The sequence below is a fragment of the Neolamprologus brichardi genome, chromosome 15, assembly GCF_056152115.1.
Source record: "Neolamprologus brichardi isolate AB-2024 chromosome 15, ASM5615211v1, whole genome shotgun sequence".
NCBI lineage: Eukaryota > Metazoa > Chordata > Actinopteri > Cichliformes > Cichlidae > Neolamprologus > Neolamprologus brichardi.
The window spans coordinates 30,688,077-30,715,322 of NC_142118.1; the positions used below are offsets into that span (position 1 = coordinate 30,688,077).

At 40.9% G+C, this 27,246-nt stretch overlaps 1 protein-coding gene across 4 annotated transcripts in view; it reads right to left on the minus strand.

Annotated features, from left to right (window-relative positions):
• The window catches only part of ankrd6b (ankyrin repeat domain 6b), a 60,541-nt gene that overhangs the window by 31,382 nt on the left and 1,913 nt on the right, over window positions 1–27,246 (minus strand). For 2 of the 4 annotated variants that reach the window (XM_087852656.1, XM_087852657.1), the window contains exons 2-3: window positions 11,311–11,661; window positions 1,393–1,491 (exon numbers count right to left, since the gene is read on the minus strand). In XM_087852656.1, coding sequence (XP_087708782.1) covers window positions 1,393–1,491; window positions 11,311–11,436 — 225 coding nt within the window. In that variant the 5' untranslated portion in view covers window positions 11,437–11,661. The other 2 variants (XM_087852655.1, XM_087852654.1) reach the window with 1 other exon arrangement.

The following is a 27,246-nucleotide window of genomic DNA, read 5'->3' on the forward strand; positions in this document are numbered from 1 at the left end:
GATCTTGCGTGGAGCCCCAGATCGAGGGAGATTATCAGTGGTCTTGTATGTCTTCCATTTTCTGATGATTGCTCCCACAGTTGATTTTTTCACACCAAGCTGCTTGCCTATTGTAGATTCACTCTTCCCAGTCTGGTGCAGGTCTACAATTCTTTTCCTGGTGTCCTTCGAAAGCTCTTTGGTCTTGGCCATGGCGGAGTTTGGAGTCTGACTGGTTGAGGCTGTGGACAGGTGTCTTTTATTCAGATGATGAGGTCAAACAGGTGCCATTCATACAGGTAACGAGTGGGGGACAGAAAAGCTTCTTACAGAAGACGTTACAGGTCTGTGAGAGCCAGGGATTTTCCTTGTTTGAGGTGACCAAATACTTATTTTCCACCCTGATTTACGAATAAATTCTTTACAAATCCTACCATGTGAATTCATGGATTTTTTTTTCACATTCTGTCTCTCACAGTTGAAGTGTACCTCTGGTGCAAATTACTGACCTCTGTCATCATTTTAAGTGGGGGAACTTGCACAATCGGTGGCTGACTAAATACTTTTTTGCCCCACTGTATTCCTGACTATGTCAGTAATGGTTTTAATATGGTGCAGTTATAGCAACACAGATAATGTTGTTTAGTCACAGTTTGTCCAGTGTGGTTCATGTGATGAAATGAAAGTAGTCAAGTCCCAGGAAAAGTTTCCACACTTAAGATCAGCCGTAAATGGAATGCTGGCCATAGAGAAGATTAGCAGTGAGTGACATGACAGTAGTAGTAGTTTGACATCAGAGCACAAAAAGAAAAAAAAGAGTAATGACTTCCATGAGATAAAGAACACGAGGGAGAGGCAAAGAACAGGGTCAATCCAAGCTAGAACGAAGCTGAGCAGTGGTTGAGTAGTAGCAGTGTTCAGGGAAAGATGGGGGGGGTACAGATTTTTGTTGAATCAGTAGGACCAGATTTGGCTAACCTCTTTCAATTTCCCTGATCCTCCATGCTCTTTCTTAGCCTTTCTCCAATGGCTTCTCCCTTCTTCCTCATCGTCCTTTTCCTTCTTTCTCAGTCTGCATCTCTTGCTCCCCCCAGTGTTGGAAGCTGTACTGCAACCTGCTGCAGAGCTCATTGACCACAGAGAGTGAATTTGGCAATACCAGAGATCTGGGTTATCACTGTCTGTGGGAAAGATGGACTTGCATGCTGAAGGAAGACCCATCAGTGGGCAGACCAGAGAGTCCCATTCAAGGCCACTGGGGGCCATCAAACTACAGTTATGTTTGTGTAAAAAGCTGAATTAAAAAAAAATAATTGAGAAGCAAAAAGAGAAGCCGCTATTGGTGACGACATGCTTAGGACTGCGGTAAGAGCTGGAACTGGACAGAAGGATGACAGACTTGAATCTACTCACATCGTCTTGGATGTCCAGGTTGCAGCCAGCTTTGAGTAGGACACGAACAACCTCAATATGGCCTTTGTAGGCAGCCAAGTGTAAGGGACTTCTGCCATACTATGGACATAAAAGAAACATTAAGACAACATCAGAGTGCACACAAGATTATCACTGGAGAGTAAGCTAGTCAACTGTAAAAACTCTATATCAATATTTGATGCTGTAGACTGTGACTGTGGTCAACTAGAGGCACAATTCAATTCAATCTGCTACATGGTATCAGTAAAGAGTCAACTGAAAACCCAATTCTCAGTCCATGCTTTAAAAGTATAGTACACATTTTGCACAGAAAATAAACAGTGCATTACAGTGTGTTTCTCCCCAATATAAGGACCCTCAAATATGAATGTTATTGTATACATATAGACAGTAAAATCCATATTTTTGCTGTATATAAGTATATGTACTGTCAATCTGTGGCACGGTACCACAACAAAGGAGGTCTGGATCAGCTCACTCTTTAAAAAAGCCATAATCTCTGATCCTATGGGTATTATCCAGTAGGCAGTGTAGAGCTAAGGTGGAGCCAATGGGTGAGGGGACCCGCCCAGAACTGATTACCTTTCTCCTCCGGGTGTCTACCCCACTGCCTCTGATAAAAGCCGCCCCCAAGTAGCCTTGCAGTCCCAGCATTCATGAGCCACACCCGTTAAAGGAAGCTCCCCTCTAGATCCCTTGAAGTCCCAAGAGTCTTTCACTTTTAGGCTAGAGTAGTAAGAGCTATTTATACATGTCCACCACTTTGACTTTTTAAATGTTCAATATTTTATTAAAGCAATTAACAGGAGCAAAGCAGAATCAAATAATAATAACAAAAACAAAACTATTAAAAAACAAATAAAACAAAACAATAATCAAAGCATTTGAGTTATACTTTTCTATTTAACGCACTCTGACACAGTGATTTTTTTTTTTTCTAATTTTAGAGAGGAGAGAGGTTGAGAAGAGACAAGTACATCCAGACCTGAAGATGAACTTATCTCTGTTTTTGTTGTTGATAATAACAGTCCAACGGGAAACCAGCACCCTTGGAAATCCAACCCCCCCCCCCCCAATGAATAAATTGGAAATCCAAATGTTCCAAAAGAAAAACAGAAGTTGTAATCTAGCAGGAAAACAATAGAAATCCTATTGCTGTTTTAGACTTATAATCTAGCACAGCAAAAATGAGCAGAGAAAAAGCCAAAAAGCACAAAATAGGTTTTTAAGTTCAGAGTTTGGACAGCAGTTGATTCCTCTGATGTCTCTGCTGGAATTTCAACTGTAAACTCCTAGATCCAAGAGTTCAAAGTTTGTCTTCTGAACTGCTCCTCTCGCAGAAGACAAAGAGTGTGAGTGAGAGGCCCGTTATTAAAATCCATCCATCCATCCTCTCCTGCTTATCCTTATCAGGGTCGCAGGAGACTATCCCAGCTACCAAATGGCAAGACAGATGGATAATTGCCACTCTGTTGCAGGGCTAACACAGAGAGACAGGGAAAAGAGAACACACGCAAACTCCACATAGAAAGGCCACAGCTAGATGGTGGAGTCAAACTTGCACCTTCTTGCTGTGAGGTAACAGTGCTATTCGTTATTGTCACGGCTGGGGCGGCAGTCGTGTGGAGGGTGAGAAAGGAGGATCCAATAGCAGACAATGATGGAGATGTGAGTGGAGGTTTATTTACAGTGAAAATAACAGAACTGAGGGCAGAACAGAACATAAACCTAAACTGGGTGAAACTAACAAACAAACTTGGAACATAAGGTCAGCGGGAGAAACTCAGAGATAGCAGATGAGGACGGCAGACCAGAGAGACGTAGAGAAACATAGGGAATGAACACAGACGACGCAACGAGAAGCACAGGCAGACACCAACTATAAATACACACACCAGGTAATCAGAAAATGGCACACAAGAGGGGACACAGCTGGAACTAATGGGCATAACGAGACACAGACCTACAAAGTAAAACAGGAAACACACAGACTGTTTTACAACACAAAACTCGGGGACCTGTACAGAGCACAGAGGGAGACACAAGTAGGGAAAATAAACACTACAAACCCCAACAACCAATACAAAAACAGAATAAGCTAGAAAATAATAATCACAAACTCAAAGCGCTGGGTCACCGACCCAGGACCATGACAGTTATATAGTTTAAACTTAGACCTGATCATATTCTGATCAGTATTAAGCAATTAAGCACGGTTAACCGTCTGCATAACCACACATAAATTATAGCCCCTTTTCCATTAGTACCTACTCGGCCGGGGCTCAAGCAATCTGAGCAGGTAATAAATGTGACGTGGTCAGATTGCATGCCACTGACTGGCTGGTTAGTGTCTCGTTCAAAAAATCAAAACCACAATTTTTGAAACTGGTAACGAGGGAAATGGCTCCAAAAAAACACTGCTGTGTTCCCTGGAGTCTGATGAAAAACCACAGCCCAAGCAGCAGGTATATCGTTAGCTTGATGTCCACCTTTGTCGCATATTAATTACGTCACAGGACGTGCAGATGTGTTGCTATGACAACAAGCACACACGGGGTAGTACTGGGTTGTAATGGAAAACCAGTTGAGCTGAGTCGAGTTGTGTTGATCTGTGGCTAATCGATCTGGGTAGGTACTAATGAAAAAAAGGGGCTTATGATTCTGTTACAACAACAATAACAATTACAACACACTTAATACCATTTCTCTTAGAATCTCAGAATCACGTATAATGATAGGTTGGGACACAGTGCCTCTCCCTTAGAGATAGGGTGATAATTTCAGCCATCTGGGAAGGGCTCAGAGTAGAGCAGCTGCTCCTCCACATCGAAAGGACCCAGTTTAGGTGCTTCCAGCATCTGCCTCCTGGGCGCCTCCTCAGTGTGGTGTTCCCGGTATGTCCCACTGGGAAAAGACCCCGGGGCAGACCCACATTGGAGAGATTGCATGTCTCGGCTGGCTTGGAAACGCCTTGGTGTTCTCCCAGACAAGCTGGAGGAGGTGGCAAGGGAGAGGGCCTTCCACACATGAATGTTTGCTTCAGTTACTACCAGAGCCATAATTATCTTGGCCTGCCACTACCTCTTAGCCTAATAGGAGTCCTTATTGGCTCATTTCAACTCAGGTGTAAACACACTCCTAAACCACGAGGAAAGTCTTCCCAGAAGATTTGAAGCTGTTATAGGGAAAAGGGTAGGCCAATATGTGAAAGCAGATGAGTGAATACTTTTGGCAATATTGTGAACATTCTTGCAGACATTGCACAGTTTTGAATATAGATATAATGAAGGCAATATGGGATAACACTTTGATGTTAACCTTACCATTTTCCAATAACAGCAAGCTAACACTGGTGTTAGTTCAATGACTAATCCTGAAAATTTCAGCATATAACAGCAGCTTAGTCAAACCATATACTAACGTTCACGGGCAACTGAATAGTGTCTGTAATTGATAAATCTGTTTCCTAGCAGAGGGGAGACAAGTTGCCCTGTTTATTTAGAGTAAGAAATGCATATTTGGAAAAGCATAGTGTGGACTCAGCTTTTGACCCAAGACATATATAAAGAATGAAGCACAGCCCTAAGGAATCTGTGTCAGTGGAATCCATCTGGCTCTACAGCAGCTCAGCTGTGATACTGTTAAACATCTGGATCCCTGCAGCTCAGTGCCAACTTCAACTCATTATGTTTAATTGAAACATGGAAACAGCGTTTTCTTAAATGCAAAAATTATATAAATAATCTCAAGTATAGTCAAATATCAACTACATAATCTAAACAAAGGCATAAAAATGTACCTTCAGTCTGTCTTTTTGGAAGGTTTTCTGAAAATAATAGCAGACATGTTTTGTGCTGAAAACATGTTACGAGCATGTACACATTAATTAATATTAATATTAATAATATTAATTCAGCGTCTAACCTAACAACCCTCAGGTCAGTGGCTCAAAGTTTAATGGTCCATGTATATGTAAAATGTACATGGACCAAGTACACCCCATCCACCCTTTACACCCACCCCTGTTTGCTGCATGTATCACTTCCATATACAATAGAAAAGCTGCCGTCAGCCTTCAGCAAGCTGTATAATTTAACAAGTCTAGTATTAGACTAAGTTAACAGGTCATCCGCATCTGTTTTAATACAACTTCTGAAGGCTTACTGCAGATTATTGAATAATCACCCCATTAGAGCACTTTGCTCTCAGACTGCAGGCTTACATGTTTTCTAGAGTTTCTAGAGTATTTATGAGCAGAATGAGAGGCAGTGAGCCTTCAGTTTTCAGGCCCCTCTTCTGTTAAACCAGCTTCAAATTTGGATTCATCAGACAGTTTTAAGCCTAATTTTGAAAGTAGAGACAGTGTCTTTTCTTTTTGGTAAAGCATATAGTATTTCTTCTTCAGTCACCTTTCTCACTCACTATTTGTTAATAGACCTCTCTGCATTGAATCATACTTGTTATTTATCTCTTACTCTGCCACAGCATGTCTTTTGTCCTGTCTTTCTCCCCTCACCCCAACCAGTTGCGGCAGATGGCCGCCCCTCCCTGAACCTGGTTCTGTTCTAGGTTTTTTCCTGTTAAAAGGGAGTTTTTCCTTCTTCCTGTTGCCAAAGTGCTTGTCATAGTAGGTCATATGATTGTTGGGTTCTATTATTGTTGGGTTGTTGTATTATTATAGGGTCTACCTTACAATTACAATATAAAGTGCCTTGAGGCGACTGTTATTGTGATTTGGCACTGTATAAATAAAACTGAACTGATTTGAATTATTCGCTGTATAAAATAAACAGGAGAAGCTACAGAGTTTGCTTTTCTTCTCGTTGGAGTTTTTTGATCAGGTGTATTGATGAAAGACTCCCGATAGCTTTTTCCCAGTAAAGGTTTTATTGGTGATTACAGGAACAAGTGCTGCTGTATTGGATGCTAGAAACACGTTTTCATTCACTCAACTTGAGCTAACCATCTTGGTAACAGCTCTTCCTCTTTACTCTTCGCGGTATGTAAACAGACTCCAGCTCCATGTTACACCATGCCAACGTCATCAGCACTGCTGCTGTTGTGTTATCAGTGTTTTTGTTTTGTGTTTGGTTATGTGGGCTTAACATTGTCAGACTTTTTATTCACTTGCTGCTCCTAAATATTTGTATTGCAAGTCTGTTTTTAGGTGTAAATGTAGGTGAAATGTTCATGATTGTTAAACAAATCGATGCACTACAGAGCTGTGTGTTAAACTATGCATCAAAGCAAAACATTTGTGTCCAAAATTTTTTTAATCAAAATATTCTAATTACTTTCTCAGTCTCAAAGGAATACCATGATCTCCATCTGGTGTTCAGTAAGGACAAAGTTCTGTCTCTGCCTCCAGACTGCCCATTTGACTGTGCCATCAACCTTCTACCAGGAGTCACACTACCCACCAGTTTATACAACCTCTCTCAGCCAGAAAGAGAGGCCATGGAAAAATACACGGAAATGCTTAGCAGCAAGAATCATCCAGCCATCTTCTGATCCGGTTACTGTTAGGGTTTTTTGTTATTGCCAAACCAAAAAACATGACACTGATGCCTTTTTCCACTTGTACCTACTTGGCTCAACTTCACCTGACTCAACTTGATTTGACTGGGTTTTTAGGGTTTTCCATTAAGGGGTACCATTTGGTACCAGGTACTTTTTTTTACCACCTGTTCTGATAGGTTCCAAGTGAATTGAGTCCATCCAAAAATGTGACGTCAGCAGACTCCATGCCATACATTGCCCAGTCAATCGCGTTACTCGATGATTCATGAGTGTGATTCCTATATAGAAATCAAAAACCACCATTTTTGAAACCCAACAATGAAGGAAATGGCTGCACAAAATCCAAGATCGTGGTCCCCAAGTCTAACAACAAGCCATAGACTTAGCAGAAGGTATACCATCTCAGCTTGAGTTGAGTCAAGCCGAGTAGGTACTAGTGTAAAATAAGCTTAAGACCTTGTATAGATTAACATGGAGTTAATCAGAGCAGATCACCATTAAAAATAAATACCCACTCCCTCTCATCAGCTCAGCATTCAAACCATTACACAGAACCAACATTTTCATAAAACTGGACTTGCCTACCACCTGCTTAGACTAACAGAATGATGGGTGGAAAAACTGCTTTTAACACTCCCTTAGGACAGTTTGGGTATTTACTGATGTCTTTTGGTTTGACTAACATGGCTCTTAAAAACCATGTGTTAAGTTATTTCTTGGACATGTTTGCTTTCATATATCTTGACAATATTTAGGTCTTGTTCAAATCTCTCACTAAACACTGCTGTCATATAAACCAAGTCCCCCAAAGGCTCCTGGAGTATTGACTGTACATGAAAACTGAAAAGTGAGAATTTCATGTGTAACATTTTTGGAATATGTGTTCAAGAGATGCAGGTGAAGACAGACCTGGAGAAGACCAAGGCTATGGATGAGTGGCCAGTACCAACCACCCAGAAGCAACTTCAGCACTTCTTATGTTTTGTCAGCTTTTACGGAAGAGCCCTCCATAACTTCACTCAGACAGATACTCCACTCACCAAACTCATCTCTCCCAAAGTTCCCATCTCTCAGTCCACAGAATTGACATTGCCTTCCGTCAATTTAAGGAGCGTTTCACACCAGCACCCATCCTGGTCTAACCCAACCCCAAACTTTAGTTCATTGTGGAGTTAAATGCCTCTAGACTCCGATGTCAGTCCAGTGCTGTTCCAATATTCAGGACAAAAAAGTAAGCTTTGCCCCTGTAGTTACTTTTCCCGGCTTCTAACACCTGTTCCATGTAATTATGATATTGGAAAATGCAAGCTGCTGAAAGTCAGGCTAACCTTTGTGGAAGGGGTAACTGGAAGGCCTTAATGTTAGGACTTCACACTGGGAAATGACCATCTTATCCAGCAGGTGTTGCAGGTTTTGATTAGATTTTGTCACTTGCTTACCTCCTTATGCAGAGATATTAGTGGTCTCCATAGTTTGTTTTTTTCCCGCCTGTCCCGTTTGGTTCTTTTGCCATCAGAATTATTGTCTAAAGGCAAAGAAAGATGCCCAACGGATTTACTTTACCAAATGGACCATCCCGGCCTTGCCGTATTGGTCTATTTGATTTCACCTTTGATTCAAATCAAATGGTCTCCATAGTTAATAGGTCCACTATTATTGTGTCTTCCTGGAGTTTAAAGTTATCTTGGATAGCGTATGGTCACAACTCACTAATGTTATCTGGTACAGAACTCTTCCCATTTGAAATATCCTTAGCTTACCAGCATTCATTAGTCCCAGCTCAGGAAAAGGATTTGGTCACACCATCTGTGCAGCAGCCCCTGCACAGATGCACATGGATTTGAAAATATAACTGAAAGCACTTCTCTGCACTGCTGAATAGAATGAGCAGCAATCTAGAGCTCCCTGTTACCATCCAAGGTCTGAAAGTTTGGTTGTCTGCAAGTTACACTGGCCACTACGTGATCAACTCCATTACCAGCCCCACTACTGTCTGAGTAAAACATTCTGCTTGCCTTAGAATACATCCCACCTTCCATGTTCCCAGATTGAACCATTTCTTTCAAGCGCCTTGTTATACCTTAACGAAACGATTTAACATTTTTTGTCAGTTAGTTTTCAAGCTGAAGTACTTGAGGCTGACAAAAATATTTGTTTTGCAGGTTTTTGCAAAACAAATACTTCTCCAAAAAATGAATTGTTGGGGAAAAATTGAAATTCAACCTGATCAACAAACTAGAGGAAATTGCAGGCTTGCACCATTTGTAAATGGTGGATGAAGAAGACAGTTTGACTTATAGCTGTCAAGATAAATTGCTCTTTAGACTGATGAAATTGCCATCTAAGTGACCCTGCAATTCTCAGCCCCAGTGGTAAGTTTAGGTGTAGGTTCAATTCTAAAAATTATCCGATTATTTGAAAAATTAATGGTTGTGATCCCTGGTTCTTTGAATTTGCATGTCAAATTTCTTTTAAATCTTTGTGTGTGACAGAAAGCACAAAGTACTGCGTCAGTGTGTAAGAGTACAATAGCAAAAGTAGTATTTAAGTACACTACCAGTCAAAAGTTTGGACACACTTTCTAATTTAATGGTTTTTCTTTAGTTTTTACTACTTTCTACATTGTAAATACAAACTGAAGACATCAAATATATAAAGCAAGATATATGGAATTATGTAGAAAAGAAAAATTGATAAATAACTCTAAATATGTCTTATATTTTAGATTCCCCAAAGTACCCTTGGGTTTGTTGATAGTGCTGCAAACCCTTGACCTTCTCTCAATGAGCTTCATGATGGAGTCAACTGAAATGGTTTTCACTTCACAGGTGAGCTTTGTCAGGGTTCATTGGTGGAATTTTTTGCCTTCTTAATGGGGTTGGGACCATCAGTTGTATTGTGTAGAAGTCAGTTTGGTACACAGCTGACAGCCATATTTGACAACAATCAGCTAAGTAAAAAGAAACAACAGTCCATCATTACTTTAAGAACAGAAGGTCAGTCAGTCTGGGAAATTACAAAAACTTGAATATGTCCTCAAATGCAGTCGTAAAAATCATCAAGTGCTACAACAAATGGTAAATGGACTGGTTCTTATATAGCGCTTTTCTACTCATCTGAGCACTCAAAGCGCTTTACACAACTTGTGCATTCACCCATTCAGACCCATTCGCACAAGCACATCTTTCTAAGTGCTTTCTAGATAACATTCACACACATTCATACTCCGATGGATGCATCGGAGAGCAATTTGGGGTTAATATCTTGCCCAAGGATATTTGGCATGCAGACTAGGGGAAGCCAGGAATCGAACCACCAACCTTCCGATCAGTAGATGACCTGCTCTACCACCTGAGCTACAGCCACCAACAACACTGGCTCACACGAAGAGCGCCCCAGGAAAGGAAGACCAACAGTCACCTCTGCTGCTGAGGATAAATTCATCCGAGTGACCAGCCTCAGAAATTGTAAGTTAACAGGACCTCAGATTAGAGCCCAGAGAAATGCCACACAGAGTTCCAGTAGCAGACACATCTCTACATCAACTGTTCAGAGGAGACTGCGTGAATCAGGCCATTATGGTCAAATAGCTGGGAAAAGCAACAAGCAGAAGAGATTTGTTTGGGCAAAGAGATATGAGAAATGGATATTAGACCAGTGGAAATCTGTGCTGTGGACTGATGAGTATGAATTTGAGATATTTGGTTCCACCTGCGTGTCTTTCTGCAAAGCAGAAAAGGGGATGCATGGTTCCCACAGTAAAGCATGGAGGAGGAGGTGTGATGGTGTGGGGGTGTGTTGCTAGTGACACTGTTGGAGATTTATTCAAAACTGAAGGCATATTAACCAGCATGGCTACCACAGTATCCTGTAGCAACATGCCATCCCATCCAGTTGGACCATCATTTATTTTTCAACAGGACAATGAGCCCAAACACACCTCCAGGCTGTGCAAGGGCTATTTGACCAAGAAGGAGAGTGATTGAGTGCTGCACGATGGCTTGGCCAGTCTCCAGACCTAAAACCAATCAAGACGGTTTGGGATTATACGGACTGCAGAGTGAAGGCAAAAGGGCCAACAAGTGCTCAGCGTCTCTGGGAACTCCTTCAAGACTGTTGGAAAACCATTTCAGGTGACGACCTCATGAAGCTCATCAAGAGAATGCCAAGAGTGTGCAAAGTAGTAATCAAAGCAAAGGGTTGCCATTTTGAAGAATCCAAGATATAAAACATGTTTTGAGTTGTCACACTTTTTTGTTTACTACATAATTCCATATGTGTTCATTCGTGGTCTTGATGCCTTCAGTGAGAATCTACAATGTAAATAGTCCCGTGTCCAAACTTTTGACTGGTAGTGTACATAATTGTATCACTTACCTTGGTAACGGCTACTTTTGCGCCTTTGTTGATAAGCTGGACCACACTGTCAACTTGTCCTTTGTGTGAAGCTACGAGGAGGCGCTCGGAGAGTGCGAGGACCTCCGCTGCATCCCGCTGGTTCATGAAGCAGGGTGCTGTCTCCAGTTGTGGTTGCTGCTGTCTCCAAAAAGCAGCTGTAGAAATGGGCTATGACATGCTCTAACTCATAGTGAGCGCCAGTGCAGACAGAAGTCCCAAAGAAGAGCCCAAGAGGATGCCGTTTATTCTTCTGTTCTTTTGTTTTGTTCTACAACCTCTTCACACTACCAGGATTCCTCCTCTTCATCCTGACAGCTGCTGGGAAGAGAACTGGAAACAAGCCATAGCAGGTTATTAACCAGGAAAACCAGACAGTGACACCACTATTCTTCAGGTTTCTTGGCCTATGTACATTTCTGGTAGAATCAAGTGAGTTGAACAGAAATAATCTAGTGAGAGCGTAAAACCCCAAAACAGGGGTCAAATTTGGTAATTTAATGGCTGGTTTGCTGAGAAGCAAGCCCTTAATACACACTGAAACTAGCTCAAATAGCTGTAAACTGAATGAATATTTAAGTTTTCAAACATTACTTAAATTAACTTTCTTTACATATGTCACTGGAAAAAAAATCACACATTAAATCTCATTTAAAAATATTAAATAGGGCTGCACTGATCCATACCATATTTTACATAAAAAGAAGGTAAACGATATGGAAACACAAAAGAGCTGTAGAGATTAAACAATAAAAAAGGACATAAAAAGTAGCTTAAAAACACAGTCAACACCTTACACTGGGTCAAAGTCAGGGAGTAAAACTGTGTTTTTAAACGTCATTTCAAAACAGCCTGCCCGATGTACAATGGTAAATAATTCCATAATTTTGGGGCTGCAACTGAAAAAGTTCTGTCACCTCTGAGTTTGTGTTGCATTTTCGTACCAAGCAAAAGGATCTGGTCTGAGAGCCAGAGACAGGACATGTGGGCGCAGCGGTTCAGACAGATAAAATGGGGCACAACCATTAGAGAGACTTAAAGACAAATAAAACGATTTTAAAATGGATTGGTAAAACACTTGAAGCTAAAATCTGAGTGATGTGCTCCCGCTTGCTTGCACTAGATCGAGCAGCAGCGTTTTGCACAAGCTGAAGGTGAGCAATGGAGGCTTGGTGGATTCCTATAAAAACAATCCAATACCAATACCTTGGCTTGGTATTACAAATACCAAGTACAGATTTAATATCAATGTTAAATAAATAAGCTACAGTCCTTACTGTAAGGAAGAGTTTGGAAATCATTTTATGTGTAAGCCAAGACCAGTCTCAACTTAAGCAGCTGCAAAGCTCTGTAAAATCAAATATAACAAATACATTAAATAACATAAATTTACTGCTGTTTACTAGTAAAATAAATGGCAACGTGCCAGACATAAATCAAATGAAAGTCATTTGAGTCATTATGCTGCTGTCATTTAAAGTCATACTACTTACTCTCCTTTTTCCTCCTTGCACACACGTGTTTGAAGGTGATAAGAGAAAACTCAAGAGAAATAACAACTGAGTTGATGACAAAATGTTATGTTACTGTAAGCAGATGTTTCACTAAACCAACATCCCTCTAGCTTCTACATTATTTAATGTTTCTGACCAAACATGATAAGAGAGAAAGTAAATGAACAAGCGAGAGAGTTATGCCATTGAGATGTTATTTGATGATTTTAGTCATGTCAGTCATGTCATATGACAGTTTTTAGTTATATAAACAACATACAAATACAAGTGTTTTAGTAAATGCCTCCAAATTGAAACTTTACTGTTAACTGTCTCTAAGCCAAATTTGTCCTACTAATGGCTGGTGCTGGTGGTGAAGTAAATATAAAAACAACACAGAATTCAATTGTTTGGAACATGAATTGGGTCAGAAACCTAAAATTCCTAATCCTATGCTATAGGCTTTTGCCCTTGCATAAACTCTGTCCTCTGGTAGAAAATTATATCATATCATCTGTGAGGTGTTTATCGGTGCTTAAGTCAGAGCTGCAACATGCATAATTCATAAGGTCTAACAAGCAAAACACAAATTAACAGCCGACCAATTGAATTCAATTTAAATTCAATTCAATTTTATTTACACAGCGCCAAATCACAACAACAGTTGTCTCAAGGCACTTTATATTGTGAGGTAGACCCTACAATAATACATACAGAGAAAAACCCACCAATCATATGACCCCCTATGAGCAAGCACTTTGGGTCGAAAGGGGAAAGGGCGAGAAAAAAAAGGGGAGAAAACACCAACATTTTGTATCGCACGTCTCATGTCTTTCTGTGTCTAATTTAAAAATCTGATCTTCCAAACTTTTTTTCTTTCTGTCATACACAACAAACAGATTGCTACAACATTTCAACGTTTGTTACATGTAGTTATTTACTTTTTTGCAAGCCAACTCTGCTCAGGTCAGCTGGTTGTTGTATTTGCTTAAACAGCAACAGGGACGTTGCCTTCTGGTGGACAAACAATGCAATGTTAACAGTCATAACTTGTTTGAAGGTTTTCTTTTGTCACTTATTGGCCTCTTAAAGTTAAGCTGTCCATGTAATCATAAGAGAACGGCAAAGCCAGAATGTTTTTCTGTGCTACAGGTGGCACAAGAAATTTCATCTCTCTGTTCTTCAAAGTCACATGAGAGAAGATGACAATAAATTAAAAAAAAAAAATCTTTGTAACCTTAACCTCAACAACAGAGAAATGTATCACTACACGAAGAAACATGATCAGTGAAATGATTTGCACTTTGTGATGATTTCTTTTTACATGGACATCATAAAAGCAATATACAAGCTTGTAACCTACGTTTTAGACAGGAAGTGAGAGAGAGTAAAACAGCATTTCCACTCAGCACTGATTGTACAGCTCTATTCCACAGAGGAAGAGGCATGGTCCATCTGATTCCTGAAGTCTATCTATGATGACAGTCCTATTTTATTTCTTTTTTCCATTACAGGAAACAGCAGAGAATGAGATAACATGGTACAGAAGAGATCAACAGGACTGATGCACCACAGGCCTGCATGGCTAAATCCAAAGAAGAGAGACACTAACTTTTTAACCTAACTCACACATAAAATATGGCAGTACATAGCTTTCTTTTCCCAGTTCATTCCACTTGACATCATTAGTTTTAATATCACTAAACCTTTGCACAACTGGGCACCTATGAGTTATTTAATGTGTATGATATCTTTTTAACATGCATGTTTGTGTGTATAATTGGGTCATTCACTGTCCATCAGGCTATGGCATGTTGATACAGTGGGAGAAATAATTTTTGATCCCCTACTGTACTTGTAAGTTTGCTTACAAAGAAATTGCTAAAATCTCTCATATTTATGGTAGTTTCCAATAATTGAGAGATGGATTAACAACCAAAAATCCAGAAAAACACATTCAATTAAAGTTACAAATTGATGTAGATGTCCATGAGGGAAATAAATATTTGATCCTCAAGTAAAACATTGTGGCGCAACGGTAAGATTTTTCTTGTTCTTAGTCACCAGATTTGCACACAGCCAAGGAGAGATTTTGGCCTACTCCTCTTTACAGGGACACTAAATCCTTTATGTTTCTTGTATGCTGCTTTGGAACTCAAAGGTTAAATTCCCTCAACAGATTTTCTATATGATGGAGTCCTGATCTACCTAATGAATAAACTCTATCCTAATTGAAGACAGGAAAGAAAAGTCTGCAAAAACAATGACTGTGTCAATCGACTGCCTCACCAACAAACCACAGTACATTAAGGACTATGTCTGTGAGGTGGTGGTATGGAGCACGGGGCCCCTCAAGGAACATTACTCCCTCTCTTTCTCTTCACCCTCTATATTTTGCACTTCAAATACAATACAAAATCCAATAAAGTGAACTGGTCACATAACAATCATACTCTGAAAAAGAAGGGGCAAATATGGCCCTATCGGCTGGACAAGCTGAGGTCGTTTGGGGCGTGCAGAACATTGCAAAGGACCTTTTATAGCACTGTCATGACTTCTGCTATCAGTTAGATGTCTGCTGGGGAGGTGGTCAGTAAGAGGGACAGAAAATGTCTTAATTATCTGTAGGTATCTGCCTAATTATGCTTGAAATGCGTCTGTTGTTTTTCTAGATGTAGATGGGAGTAGGAATTTTGACATGACCATGAGATGCTTCTCTTTAAAATAGCAGGACTTATACCCAAAATCTCCATCTAGTCAGTAATATTGATAACCCATAAGCCAGTGGTCCCCAACCTCCCTGGCCACGTACTGGTACCGGTCCGTGAGTCGTTTGGTACCAGGCTGTGAGAGTTGAGGCTTGGGTGTGAAATTTATGGTTTTCAGGGTTTTTATCGTTAACTTGGTTTCCCTGGGTCTTTTCCCGTGGTGTAGTTGTGTGTCTTATTTTGAAAGAAATATTTACGTGTTACCACAGCGACCAGAGAGCATTAAGGGGCAGAGAGGAGGATGTTACTCTCAGTTTAGTTGGCACATTTCAGGAGGACGCTACTAATAAAATTACACAATTACACAGTGAATTTGCGTTTGTTATTATATTTACAAAATACCACAGTTTTTGTCTTGGTCGTATCATTTTATTCTGTTGTATTTATCCGCGACACCTTAAAGGCTGGTCCGTGAAAATATTGTTGGACATTAAACCGGCCCGTGGTGCAAAAAAGTTTGGGGACCGCTCCCATAAGCAACATAGATTTGTAGAAACCATGCAGTCTGTTATAAGACTTGGAGGTTTGAAAGTTTCCTTGAAACTTCCCCAAAAAATTAAAATAAGATCACACAAACGGTGGAATGGCAAAGAAAGCTCACAGGCCTATGTCACTACTCTCGGAGGCTGATTGACAGGGGCTGAAAAGAGTGCCAATGCACCATAGTAACATTTGAATGGCTCCCTGCTGCCAGGTGAAACTGAATTTAAAAAAGGGGGGAATTCTCTCCCAGACCACATTCCTGTTGATTCTGCTGAAGAGTCTGTTCAGCCAGAGACCCATGCACACAAAGAAGCCTTGGCAGTCACAGTGAGGCTCTTCGCTCACAGCTAGACAACAAAGCTTTTGTGCAAACTTGTAGGAACTCAAAACTGAGTACAAAAAACAAGAAATGCCAAGCCCTCACTTTTCACAGAGGTCAGGGGAGGAAAACCTGCAACCTGCTCACTCCAGAAAAAAACATCCTTCTCATGCACAATCCATGCAAGCTGAATTTCTTAAGTTGAAAAGGGAAAATTATTAAAAGAGATGTAATGCCTGTATTATGAATAAATGTTTGTATGTTATTTCTGTTTTATAATTGTTAATAATGTTTACTGATAACATTACTAATGGGGTATGAAAAGTTGCTTAATCCAGCAAAAGGGTTCTTAAAGGTAGCAATGATGAAGTAAACTGCGACATGTGAGTGAGATGGATGTCAGGAACCCAAAATGAGATGATTAAAAGAATAGTAGTAGTGATAGCTGGAGGCCTCAGGGAAGGGACTGCACAGGGTCATCTAGTGTGTGTCACTACGGGTTAATGCCACATAAGCCCCATTATTTATGTTTTGATTATTTAATTTAAATGTAATAAATAAGTACACAATATTACAATAATTTACTGTGTTTTGGAGTTCTTTGTGTATTTTATGTTTCCTAGTTTAGTTTGAGTTTCTTCAGTATTTCTCGTCTAAGTTGTTATTTGGTCCTGTTCACGTCTTTGTCTTGTCTCTGTGTCCTTCCCTCAGCGTTCACCCAGTTAGGTCAGTATTGTCTTCATGTTTGTCTAGTTCCCTGTTTGCCCAGTCATGTCTCTGGGTGTGTGTGTGTGTGTCTGGTTTCTCTCGTCCCTCGCGCTCTCTCTCCTTCCTCTGTTCCCTGGGTTCCATCAGTCTGTGTGTCAATCTGTGTGTTCCCTGTACTTCCTGTTTTTCTTCGATAGCCTACTGGTGTGCGTCATGTTCAGTTTTGCTTTCACCTGTCGCACTCTCAACTTAGAAAATTACAAAAAGAGATTACAGCCTGCACATTTAGCTTATTAAATAGAAATAGCACTTTGAGATTCTCTGACTCTGAAGGTGAAAACATCAAAAACTCTAGCTGTATTACCTTTGTGCAATGAGGCGGATCATAAACACACAAAAATGAACTTGTGCTCTGAGCCACAACACTGCCCGCTGAACATTCGCCATTATAGTATTTAGGTCATGTGTTATGCTTCTGTGAGTGCTCATGTCTGTAAAGTACATCTGTGGAGTCCCATGGTGCACTGCATGAGCTTTCAATACACAGATACTATATAGCCTAGATTACCAATAGGCGGACCGCGATCATGACACAGACGCCATTCTTTATACCAGACCTTTTACTAGATTTTGACAGACCATTTCTATTTTTCCTATCCTGCACAACATTTCTCATATGCAATAGGGTTATTTTAATCTATTTTTTAATCTTTTTCTTTGTCTTGTGGTTGTCAGTGTTTGTACACAAGAAGCACACATACCAGTCACATACATTAAACTAAACAAGAGTTTTTTAGCGAGAGACAGAGAGAGGCGTTGAAAGGCTGCTCCAACGGAACTTATTGTTTTTGAAGGAAAACACGAACACGGTGTACAGTCGAGTCTTAATAGCTTACTTACAGCTGGGCTCGTCAGGCACTCTTTTTGGCTGCAGTGGTTATTATTATATTTACATGCTTCCAGCTCCCGTTTTTGCTCGGTGACAGCTCGTACTTTTCCTTTTTCTCCCTCCCTCGCTCACAGACACATTACTGGTACGGCAGTCCATTCTCCCTGCAGCACGGACTACACTGCCCATCAGGCTACATTCTTTAGAGCTATGCCTGTAGCATTCTGCCTATTAGCTTAGCACACCAACAACAACAAAAAGGCGCTCTATCACCCAGGAAACACAGAGAGAGAGCATCACCCTGTAACCATGGCAACCGTAATGCTGCCGCCTGGAACAACAGAACATAGCTGTCAAACAAACCCAAACAATCCTGACCCGCCACAATATGAAACAGGGAAGTACCGCCGTGTAATCCATTTATTTCAACAAAGTAACTGTATTCTAAATACCACCTTTTTAAACGGTAACTGTAACGGAATACAGTTACTCATATTTTGTATTTTAAATACGTAACGGCAGTACATGTATTCCGTTACTCCCCAACACTGCCTATACGCATATGAATTTGAGTGGCACCCCATTCAATCCACAGGTTTCAATATGATGTTGACCCACACTTTGTAGCTTTAACAATTTTAACTCTTCTGAGAAGAGTCATCTCTTGACAAAGTTGAAGACCTGTGCACACTATGTGCCTCAGCATACCCTGATCCTGCTTTGTGAGCAGCAACACTTAATACCATTAACAAATGACTGGGGAATATTTAGTGGCAAGGAAATTTCACAACTGGACTTGCAAGATGCAAAAGTGGCATCCTATAATGGTACTATGCTTGAATTCACTGAGCTGAGTTTGCACCCCTGTACACCACCTGTCAAAGAGGGCAGGTCCAGAGTGGTGGAGCCCAGACCCTCTACAGCCATATCAGGCTAGGTTGATGTACACAGTGTAGGAGGATCGACCAGCAGAAGCACATTACTAATGGTTAAGCTACTGAAGCCTTACACACCATGATTTTAGGTGTGTGAGTGAGATAAAACACAAAACGAGAAAAGAAAATGTTAACAAATACTCAAACAGCAGCGTTACCAAACTTTACACCTTAACAGACAGCCAAGGGACCAAAAGTCACCAAAAGTCACTTTTGTTTATATTGAAAACATGGTAACATAATGTACTACAGCACATTTATCATGTTCAACTTATGACAGAAAATAAATATTATTTAAAATCAAAATTAACCTTTAAACGTGGCATAAATAATAATTTAATTTATATTGTGATATATATCAATATCAACTGATTTGAATTTTTTTTTTGTCAAATCATTTTCAAGATTTATTTCCATATATACCAGCCCTGCTCCTGAGGCCCTCCCCTAGGCCTGGCTCCAGGTTGGCGGTCCAGTAACCCCGTCCCTTACTAAAGTGAAGAGGTCCTTCAGGTTTTGTTTTTCCTTAAAGACAAATTATCAAAGGTTTGTTTGTTTTGTGCGCTTCCCTTGTTTATTTGCTTGTTTTAACGTTACAGGAATTTACTTGTTTGCTTGCTTGTGCCAGAATGTCAAGGAAAGATGAGTCAGCTTGTTTTAAAAATAGTTTAAGTTTTAAAAAAGACGCTTTTTTCAAGAGTTATGAAGAAACATAAACCTTAACAAGTATGTCCTGGAGGAAAATACCAGAAACTATGTGCTGTCAAGTGTCTGTTTCAATCTGAAAAGTATCATCCACATGGAGTCGCGAAGAGAAAGCATTATAAAACATTATAATCAGCTTAGTCGCTGCTGAAAATTTGTGCTTTTTCATGCAGAAACGAGGGCCTAATGCACTGCTGGCTAATCCTGAGGGCAGTCATGCATAAGAACCTACTATCGTTAATGTTAGGCCAGATGTAACAGTATTTATTTAAATAAATAGTGCAGATAAAAACATAAGCATGAGAATGAAAATAGCATACAATATTCTATGCTATATTACCTAGGAAAACAGGTAATATAGTATAGAACATTCTTACAATTGGTCAGTTTATTGTGCTGAACAATAAACTGACCAATTGTAAGAATGTACACATATGCATAAAACCCGAGTGTATGATAAACAGATACCAGTTTATGTCTAAAAGAAGGTTTTTCCTTTTTTTCTCTTGGCTGTATTCTACTTTGTGCCGTGGAAATACTTTAAATGTGGCTATATGAAAACAAAAAGCTCCCAATGGAACATCGGGTATTCGCTTCCATAGTTATAGCAATAATGTGTGGTGTCTAAAGGACATTCATCTTTCGGTATTCAGGATTGCACATGAGAACATGTCATCAAAGCTGTTGTGTAACAACAGGACACAGTGCCAAGAAGGTTATCTCTGAGATTATTAAAATAATACCCTAAAGTGGCATGTAAACAAAATGCATCACTGCAGAGTTGGTCAAAAGTTGAGCTCGAGTGAAGACACGGTAGTATTTTGTATGTCTGAATACACGTAAAAAAGTTGTTAGCAAGAGCTAAATATCATTCAATAAATGGATAACTAAGTAGGTAAGTAAAGTTTATTTATTAGGCGCTTTTCATAGACAGGCAGTCACAAAGTGTCATACACAAAAGATAAAAAAAAAACAAGAATGTTAGGTACCAAAATAGAAAAATACAAAAGATTAAACACAGCTAGATTAACAAGTAGCTTTAAAATAAAATTATTAATCCATTTAAAAAAATACTCAACAGAAAGCCTGTTTCAACAGAAAAGAAAAAGATAACTGTTTGAAATCGGTAAGTTGGAATGAGACAATGAGATGTCGGTTATTTATGTTAAACCGACTGCACCGCCCTACACAGCTCTAACCACATCTTCAAGTTCGCTGACGACACAACCGTGGTTGGACTCGTGAACAGCAACAATGAGTCGACGTGCAAAGGTTCAGCAGCTGGCGTTCTGGTGCAGCGAGAACAACCTGTCACTGAATGTGAACAAAACCGGGGAGATGATTGCCGACACCCACACACCACTCAGCATCCACGGTTCCACAGTAGAGACTGTTAACAGCATCAAGTTCCTGGGAGTTCAAATCTCAGAAGACCTCATCCTGGACCACCAACACCACCTCCATCACCAAAAAGGCCCAGCAGCGCCTCCACTTTCTGAGACACCTAAAGCAGGCCAACCTTCTTCCTCTCATCCTCACCATGCTCTACAGGGACACCATAGAGAGTGTTCTGACCAGCTGCAACTCTGTGTCGTTCTGTAAATGCAAAGTTGGCGATCTCGGCCAGCTCCAACGGATTGTTAAAGCAGCTGCCAAGATCATCGGAACATCTCTCCCTCTGCTACAGGACATCTTCCACAAGAGCTGCATCAGTGAGGCCTCCTGCATCATTCTTGACCCCTCACATGGACTCTTTTCTCTCCTTCCATCTGACAGACGCTATCGCAGCATCGGGACCCAATCCTCCAGACTTCAAGATAGCATTTTCCCACAAGCCATCAAGCTCTTGAACTCACTACCAGCTTTCCCACTCCCCCCCACCACACACTCCCACACAAACCGTTAACTGCCTCTATTGCACTCCACATACCACTGCCTTTGTAATGCAGATGCTGCTCTATGGACAATCCTTACTCTCAGGAATTCTGCTCATGTTCACAAGCTGCCACACTGGTCACTTTAAATCACTTCAAGGTCACTTTAAACCATTCAAACAGTAAATTTTAAATTGTTATTGATCCTTTTACCTTAGTCTTAAAGTGTATATTTATTTCTTACTCTTCTTATATTTCTTGTTTGTCTTTTGCACAGAATGTAACTGGAGCCTCGTCGTCTTGTCTTCCTATATACTGTACTGTATATAGCGGATATGACAATAAACTTTACTCTGACTTTGACTTTGAAACACAATTCTTACATTTGATTTCTTTGTTATATTATTTATCCTTTGTTATATTATTTATCCTATTTATCCTTTTATTTTGCATTCACGCTTTTTTTTATATACAGTGCATGCACTGTGCAGAGCCTGACCTTAGTGTAAGAGTGTAAGAATCCAAACATCACAACAGAGAATATCAAACACTGTCCCATAGTGCATAGAAATAAATTTGGTTAAAAGATCATGCTCTAATGAGAGAAGATCATTTAATGCCTGTGCAGTGCTGCAACCTCAACAGGACAAAAGGATGCCAAAATTCACATTTTGGACAGAGAAGCATAAAAGAGGCCATCTATGTCCAATATAAATAACCATAATTGAACAGGGGGAGTGGGTTATGACATCAACTGTGAGCCACCTACAATGCTACAATGTAGTCTTGAGTTTGTTTCCCAGGTGCCTCAATCCCCACTCCCATTTTGCATCAGGTGACCTCAATAGGCCTCGTGATATGATGATTTCACTGATGGAATACTCTGGTGGTAATTACCTATCTATTTTTACAGCTTGACTAATGTGATGACACACATCGTTAATTAGTCCAGTATAACAGCAAAATGTGTAAGAGAAGAGAGAAAGCTTGAAATGGACACACATGCAGAAGCCAACATGAAAATAAGCAGACGTTACTAACACATTCACATGCATATACATATTAGCCACCTAGCTTAATTGTTTATTGATTAAGGGCCCTGGAATGTACTTCATACCTTTCTTGCAATGTCTTGGCTTTAAATATATTATCTCCCCTTGCTAATACTGCAACTTCTGCATGTGTGTCCATTTCACACTTTGGAGAAATAAAGCGTGAAATGGACATGGTGGACCAGATTGTCTATTACACCCTGTGCTGTGATATCGGGTTGGATTAATCGAGTGTCAACGACCCTCCTAAAGGACAATGATTTAATACATGATTATGCTTTTTCTCCCACCAAACTTTCAACACAAGTCCACCTAATTCAAATTCATTTTAAAAAAGTGTCTGTATGACCACCTCTCTAGTAAACTGGAAATATAATTTAATATGCATAAACAGATAGACAGGATCCTGATGATCTCCTTCTCTGTTTGACTCCAATCCAGCTGGAAAAGTGCCATGTTGGCTGTGGCACAGAGCAACAACATATCTCCACCCTCAGCAACCCCCTTCCCTCCCACACTTACACCTCTGATCCAATACACAAGCTTTAATCTTTCTGTACTCTAACCCTGTGCCCTATTTTCCAAAGCGCCCTATATCACAATCAGAATCAGAATACTTTATTATCAGAGAAAATTATGTGGTCTAAGTTGCTTCAAGACAGTAAGAACAGTAACTAACTAAACTAAATTAAATTAAATAATTCTATAAATAATAAAGTAACAAAATATTACAAAATAGTATTAATGAATACGAATAATATATAATTACAATTATAAAAATCAATCATATTGACTTTGTTATTTTCTCTGTAGACGATATGCAGATATTAAGGCTCTGCAACTATTGCAGTGTGTACTTGTGCTTTAGATGGAGGAATTGTACAGCTAGATAGCCACAGGCAGGAATGAAAGATGAAACCATTCATGCATATTGGCCCAATTCCCTTAATAGTATTCACTGAGAACTTTAAAACAGCAGATGTAATATGAGACAGAGTAATGACCCATGCCAAAGAATTCATTCTTGAAGTTGACAATAAAGGTTTAAGTAAGACTAAGCAAAAGACTGCAGTAAATTCATTCATCATCAGAATAGTTTCCGATCGAGCTGCAGACTCATCTCTCTCAATCAAACTAACTCGGTACAAGCAAAGAAGTTTTCTCCATCACTAACATTGAAACAAATCCAACAGACTGCTGAAAAAGTTGCTCTATAACACAAAACTGGCCAAAACTTTTACAGATGATCTTTTAGCTAACTTGGGTTTGGAGAATATTTAAAATAGAAATGCTGCAATGCAAACTTGGGATATGAAGTTTAAAAGATGTGATCATTCACTATTGTTCAAAATGTCCTGTACCCCCAAATTAATTAAAGTGCCACACTAAATCACTCTAAATGTCACCGTACTGGGTCTGTTTTTTGAATAATTAACATTCTTTGATTTAGTATTATTCATAGATTTGGTTCTCCTTACTGTTCTCCTTGTGTGTTTCATATTTGCCATGGTCTGTGTGTAGGCAGGCAGGAAAAAGGACCCAAGTGCAGGAATCGTGGAGGCAGAAGTGAACTCAAAACAACCACAGGTTTATTGCTGGCGAAATGCAAAACTCAAAATGGCACATGAACGGAACACACAGGCAGGAGCGGTGGTACGACACAACAACAAACGCTGAAGAACACACACTATAAATACAGAGGCAAACAAATGGGGAACAAGGACCAAAAGGGGAACACAGCTAATGCAAATTAACTGACGGGACCAGGTAGACGCAAAACTAGAAACATCAACATAAGACACAGACCTTCAAAGTAAAATAGGAAATCCATAGACAAAACTCAGAGGCACTGAACCAAACTTATATTAACCCTCTCAAGGCAGACGTTGCCGATTTGCAACAGTTAAAAACTAACAACCTGATTACCCCACATACATATTTTATGAGGTTTTTTTGCTCAGAAGTACCACTGCAGGACTTGGTTGTGCATTAGCAACAAAAAGTTTAATTTGAGCCTGAGAGGGTTAAACACTAGAAATAACAAATTACAATAATAATACGCAAAACACTGAGACACAGACACAGGACCATGACATAGTCTTTAGGTTTCTGTTTCTACGCCTTCCCATGCTCTAGGTTTCATGTCTAGTCACCCCAGTCTCTATTTTCGTCAGTCACGTCTCCATGTCTTAGTGTCTAGTCTGTTTCTTTGTGAATGTCTCTTGTTTCTTGTTTTACTTTTAGTCTTGGGTCCTATTTCAGTTTTTTCAGTGTTTTCAGTTTTGCTTCCTCCCCGTTCGTTATGTGGGACCACTTCCAGCTCTTCTCCTCTGTCTCATTGCCTCGTTACTCCCTTGTGTATTTAAGCCCTGTGTTTTCCTCTGCCCTTGTTACCATCATGTTGCTGTGTGTCTCTCCCTGTTTTCCTCGTTTACCTGAGTGGTTCTAGTTAACTCACGGCTCCTGGTTTCTGTTTATTGTTTTTATAGCTTCCTAGTTTTAGTTTCCTGTTTAGGTTATGTTTTGTGTTTTATATTGCTGCCTCTTTGAGTTATTCCTGTGTGTGTTGAGTCCTGCCTTTGGGTCCACATCCTGCCTACCACAGCACTAACCTTGACAGAACGACACAACCAAGACATGGACTCAGCCGAAAGAGGTACCTTTTCCGGATTCAGAGCCCGGTGAGGTGAGTTTCCCATGTCTTGGACGCAAGGACAATATCTGTTGGACTTAATGCCTTTGAGGCGATCCTCGGGCCTCACTTGCACCAGCTCTCTGGGATTTTGGAGTTTGTCCGCGATCTGGGCCAGACAAAGGAGGCGCTTCAAGCCCAGGAGCTTGCCAATCTCATCCGCTCCCCTCATTCCACGCCGCCGCAGCAGCAGCAGACAGTGCTCTCCGTGACCCCACAGCGGTAGCAGGCAAATTCCTGCACGTCACTGCGGCAGTGGCAGCGGGTAGGTGTTTCCACACCGCTGACGCAGAATCTCTTGCCCTCCACGTTCCAACCTGAGCATCCTAGCAGCGATGTGGTCAGAGGATGAGGAGTCAATCTCCAGCTCTCTGTCTTCACCGGCCTCCTCTGTCATCTGCAGCAGCCTCCGCTGGGAGCTTCGGCAAGCCGACCCAACTTCCTGCATCAGGTGAGAGCTCATTTGGCCCGCTACAGACTTCACGTTGCTGTCTCTGTCTGACAAGTGACCTGAGCAGACTGAATGCACTGCACAGCCCAAGCTGCTGCATTCTGAGACGGCTGTGTGCCCTATGCAGCTCCAGCCAGCTCCGCCTCAGCCAGATGTTTCCAGACCATCTGGTCCTGGTTCTGCTTGGCCAGAGGTTTCCACACGGTCTGGTTCAGTACCTGTCTCTGCTGGGGGCTCTGGAGAGTCTGCCTAATCATCGCCTGTTTCTGCTGGGGGCTCTGGAGAGTCTGCCTAATCATCGCCTGTTTCTGCTGGGGGCTCTGGAGAGTCAATCCAGCCATCTGTGGCTTCCACACCCCCACCTGTTTCTGCTGGGGGCTCTGGAGAGTCAATCCAGCCATCTGTGGCTTCCACACCCCCACCTGTTTCTGCTGGGGGCTCTGGAGAGTCAATCCAGCCATCTGTGGCTTCCACACCCCCGCCTGTTTCTGCTGGGGGCTCTGCCTGCGGCTGCCACACTGCCACCTGCTCAGCTGCCTTTGGCTTCTGCTCCACCACCAGGTTCAGCTCCATCTCTGCCAGAGGTCAACACGCCTGCCCATCTACGTCCTGCACTGCCTGCGTGTCCACATCCAACCACCTAACCACACCAACACCAGCCCCCTTCCACGTCACCTGAAGATTTCCACTCCCATTTTCTTCCCCTTTGGGGTCCTGGAGGGTCCCTTCTGCACCACCGCTGATTCCCACGCAGTCGGCCTCCAGACCTGCTTTGGAGCTGCCACCTTCAACGCAGTCGGCCTCCTGAACTGTCTCATCGCAGGCAATCCCCAGAACTGTTTTTTCACTGTTGTGGACTCTGTTTTTCCCTCATGTTTCCATGCCTTGTCAAATAAAGCTGCCTCTTTGAGTTATCCCCGTGAGTGTTGAGTCCTGCATTTGGGTTCACATCCTGCCTGCCATAACACTAACCTTGACAGTAAATCTACAACATGGTCTCTGCAGATGACCACACACATGCAGACACACATATCCCATACACAATGGTAACTTTTCGCTGTCTTCCTATGTGCAATAGTACCAAGTGAAATCTTCCCAATATAACAAAGTACTAATAAAGGTTTATCTTATCTGCCAAGGTAAATAGTAAATAGGACTACTTTACAGCAGTACTGGGTAGAGCTGTGCGATATGACCAAAATCTTATATCCCGATATAAGAATTCTATCGTCCGATACCGATATAAATCACAAAAATGTAACATTTTCTGTCAATTCTGTGAATCTCGGGCAGCTCGACTTGCATGAAGTGTTTCCAGCTGCGCGTCATGTAGCTGGAGTCGAGTGTTTTAACCAATGCATGAAACTATACATTTTTAGACATAAGTTGTAACAGCTGCCGTTTTCTTTGTGAGTATTTATTACATGGCGTGCTGCGGAAAAAGCCTGTTCTAACGTATTGAGTCTAAGGTTTATTTTTTAGCACCTGGCGGCTCTTTTTTACTTCTCATCCGTAAATAATCTGCTCTTTCACGTGATTCAGTTTATTT